At 42.3% G+C, this 4107-nt stretch overlaps 1 protein-coding gene across 1 annotated transcript in view; it reads right to left on the bottom strand.

The window, feature by feature from the left end:
* Positions 1-4107, bottom strand: part of cntnap1 (contactin associated protein 1) — a 22231-nt gene extending 18124 nt beyond the window's left edge. The window contains exon 1 of the mRNA XM_030793489.1: positions 4044-4107. Coding sequence (XP_030649349.1) covers positions 4044-4107 — 64 coding nt within the window. The remainder of the gene's footprint in view (positions 1-4043) is intronic.

Genomic DNA, 4107 nt, shown 5'->3' with positions numbered 1-4107 from the left:
CTCTCTCTCGCTCTCTCTCTCGCTCTCTCTCCCTTTCTGCCTGCCAAAACACATGCTCAGGGCACAGTAATTTAACTATGGACTAAACCTTTCCAAAGAGACTAAGGTTTTCCTCTAGGATGGTCTGATTTTGGCAGGATTCTTTTGTCTAGGTTTCTCTCTCTCTCTCTCTCTCTCTCTCTCTCTGGAAGACGTCTCTGTTCGGCAACTATGACCTTGGATGCTGTTACACTGCCAGTTTGCTCTAATCAATCATCCACGCCGCTTGTCCTTGTACAGTTTTAAAGAGAATCAATTGTCCACGGTCAGACTAATGGGAAAACCATTCTTCATTTCAGTTATGAAGAGTAATGAGGTTTTTTTTCATCATTTTTCATAATATATGCTGATATTAGGAATACAAGTCAAACATATTGGATCGAGAAGAAGAGCTAATCACCAAGCAGGCAAGGATCAGTGAAGATTTAAACTTTGTGACAAAACACTTTTTTTCTTCTTTTTTTTTTTTTTCAACAGTGAGGCAGCGTGTGGCTATAAAGACATTCTCCAATCTGACAAATTCACCATCTTGTTTTTCAAAAGACCAGGTTCAGAGGTCCAGTCAGGTTATGACTAAGTCATAACCAATCAGCATTCACTTTCTGCTTTAACCTTCAGTTTCCGATCAAACAGCTGGGGCCGAACAGATGTGCCCTGTCCCACATGTCAGTGTTCACTTAAATCTTACAACTCAGAGACATCTCCCAAAACAGTGAATTTCTTTTGTAACATTTTACAACAGCATGGGCCTCACCACATAAAACCAGCCACGAAGATTAGACAGATGTCACAGAGATAGGCAGATATATAGCGTCTTGGACAGAGAATCTTTATCTTTAATTTTGTTAGTGTTATTTTTCTTTATTTTAGACTGTTTTTTTGGTTTTTTTGAGATTATAGATACAGGTCTAAAGTACAGCCCATCTACAGAGTCCTGCTTTTGCTCATTGATTTTCTCCCAGTATAATTTAATGGCCGGAGTGGAGAGAGAGGGGAAAGTGCAAACCTTAGCACAATCAGCTAATGCTTTGACATAAAACAAAATCCAAAAGCGCAGACATGGGCTCAAACATTCGCACCCTAAATCTATATTAAGATTCCCTCCAATCTCATCCTTCAAGTGTCATATCAGCACCCCCCACCCCCACCCCACCCCGCCTCCACCACACACACACACACACACACACACACACACACACACCCTGGCACTGTCTCTCTCTGGCTCACAGCAGGGCGTCGTCGCTCTCATCGCATGCTGCCAAAATATGTACCCTGAATCTCCTTCAAATGCTTCCCCTCTATCCTCTCTCTCTCTTTCTCCCCCCCCCCCTCTCTCTCTCTCTTTCCCTCCCTCTCTCTCTCTCTCTCCCTCTCTCTCTCTTTCTCTCTCTCCCCCTCTCTCTCTCCGTCTCTTTCCCTCTCTCTCTCAGATGGTGTCCTCCTCTGCAGCCCTAACAAGACAAAGCAAAAGGAATAGAATGACTATGCGAACAAGCATCCCATACAGACCTGACTGCACTCACACACACACACACACACGCACACACACGCGTGCGCACGCACTTACACACACGGGTAGAATTACATAGACCAAACCCCCGCCGCCCTAGGCTGACGCAGCAGTTTTGGTGTGTGCATGACTGAATGAATAACACATGACCTACGGCTGAGTCCTGCTATGACTTGCATGTGTCTTGTCCTCTAAAATACATTTGTCCCCAGAATGCGGGTATAATATCAGCATCACTTTGTAGCTGCATTTTCAATACACGAAGGTCAATTCTCCGAACACAGAAAAACAAGCTAAGTTATATCAGTTTAGAGACAAAGGGTACCGGTTTGCACTTTTAGTCTGGCCCATGGCGTTTTGTGAGGCCACGATTTTATGAATTATTCAGTTGGGCACTGGCGATGTGAAGATTGCTGTCTCCATATAAAAGCAAGGATAGACACAGCAGGGACATGGAGAAGAAAGATCAAACCGAAAAAAAACCCAAAAAAAAAAACCCGCCTTCATCCTGTCAGGACGTGCCATTGGTCTATAAATAGAGCTTGCTAATGTTCCGCACTGGTGCAACACCTCTCCTGTCTCTTCCTTTTTCCCTTCTCTAAACGTGTAATCTCCTTCTCACCTTGACACACGCTCCCTGAATTCTCTGGCCACACATTCTGTTATCCACATGGGCACACAGACACATACACACAGACACACAGACACACACACACACACACACAGACACAGACACAGAGATATAGACACAGAGACACACACATGCACACGCACACTCACCTCACATTAGTTCCTCTCTGTTGGACATCTATGCCTTTGGACTAACTAAATTCTGATATAATGTGTATGAGGTACCAAAACCTTATACACACACACACACACACACACACACAGACACACACATACACAGACACAAAACATGCTAAATGCTGTTCTGACATTTGAAGGCTAAGGGTCAATTGTAAGGCTGACACAACTGCCTAGTGATTGTTCTGTCAACGCTGCCTCATTTGGTTCCCATATTGAATGAGATGTGGCTAATCACTAATACAGGAAAATTTGCAATTACAAGACAGTCCTGTTTATTATCAATATTAATACAATTCAAAAGCACTCTGGTTAGTTGTTATTACACATATTATAGACTGTTGTTACACTACACCAAATAAGTAGATATCTTAAATGGAACCTTACTCAAAGTCCTAGAGAATAAATGGAAAACTAATCTTTTTTTCTTTTTTTTTAATTTCAGCTTGATCTTAGATCACTAAGCATGCCACCTCGTATCTCAACCAATAATAATACGATTTAGTGGGATTAAGCTAACTGTTTTTTGCGAACATCGGGTCAACGTAACAACAGGAAAACAAAACTGTATTTATGACGCAGGAGCAACAGGAAACCTCAGTCAACAAAAGGGTACTGTTCTTAAAGCACTATTGCAGCACTGAGTCAGATAAAAAAAGAGTAACCAATGAACTTGTCTCCTCACAACCAAAGAGACGCAACCAAGCCCCGTACGACACGCTAACAAAACGCCCGATTCCGTCTTTCAGGGGAACAAACACTTTTCATGGTGGAAGTCAGATAAAAATTACGGTGACGGACCGCAGAGTTATTGGAAACCCCTGTTTCTCTTTTTTAATTTTGTGTATTCAGGACTGTCTAACTAGATTTTTGGAACAAAAACAGTTTGGAATGTGTATTCTCCACTTATACCTTGTTCCAGGTATTTTTGACTCGACAGCCAAAAGTTAATTTTGCAGCGTTCGCTGCAGCAGTTATAACGTCATGCATATGTTAGAGCTGTCCTCGCGCGCAGGTGATGCCACCACCCTCCCACGTAGATTTGGATTTGCACGTGGGACTCTGCAGAAACGTTTTTTTTTCCATATTGTCAATCACACCCTTGTGCGGCTTGTTATTCTTTTACCACTGTTACATCAATTTAATTACATTCAACAACTGAACATAAATAGCGCGTTTGTGTTAAAATAATCTCTGCGATTGTCACAAAAAGGTAAATCGTGTCCTTTCCGCGTGTCCCCTGCGCCAAAAGGGTGCGCGAGACGCACCTTTCCATGCAGAAACTTCCATGCGGGCGCGAGGAAGCACTGCAATGCAGAAAGTGCCCGTGCGATGTGCTGGCAGAGAGACAGTAGCAGAGATGCACGCTGAGCAGCAGTCAACCACAGCTACTTTTTCATTGGTAATAGGTTTTACGAAACGGATCAAATCTTTGCAACAGACCGCATAAACACACCAAAAGATGTCATTAAAATGTTTTATTATTTCTTGTAATGTACTATGGGGTTGAATGTATTACCTATCAATGCATACACGTACGTTACGGTTCTGTTTGATTTTGTCTGTTCAGTAAACGATTGCACTCTTTTATAATCACATTGTGATTGCGTTGTAGCGCGGACGGGAATTTTCTTGCCGAACACTTATTACAATTGAAAAATTATAGTGGAAATTTCACAAGACTTACGTGATGAGCAATGATGAAAGGCGAGTAAAAATAAAAGGCTTGGGCTTAATATTTTGATAGTCAT

This window comes from Chanos chanos, chromosome 16, assembly GCF_902362185.1.
Source record: "Chanos chanos chromosome 16, fChaCha1.1, whole genome shotgun sequence".
Lineage (NCBI taxonomy): Eukaryota > Metazoa > Chordata > Actinopteri > Gonorynchiformes > Chanidae > Chanos > Chanos chanos.
This window is presented reverse-complemented; position numbering and strand designations above follow the sequence as displayed.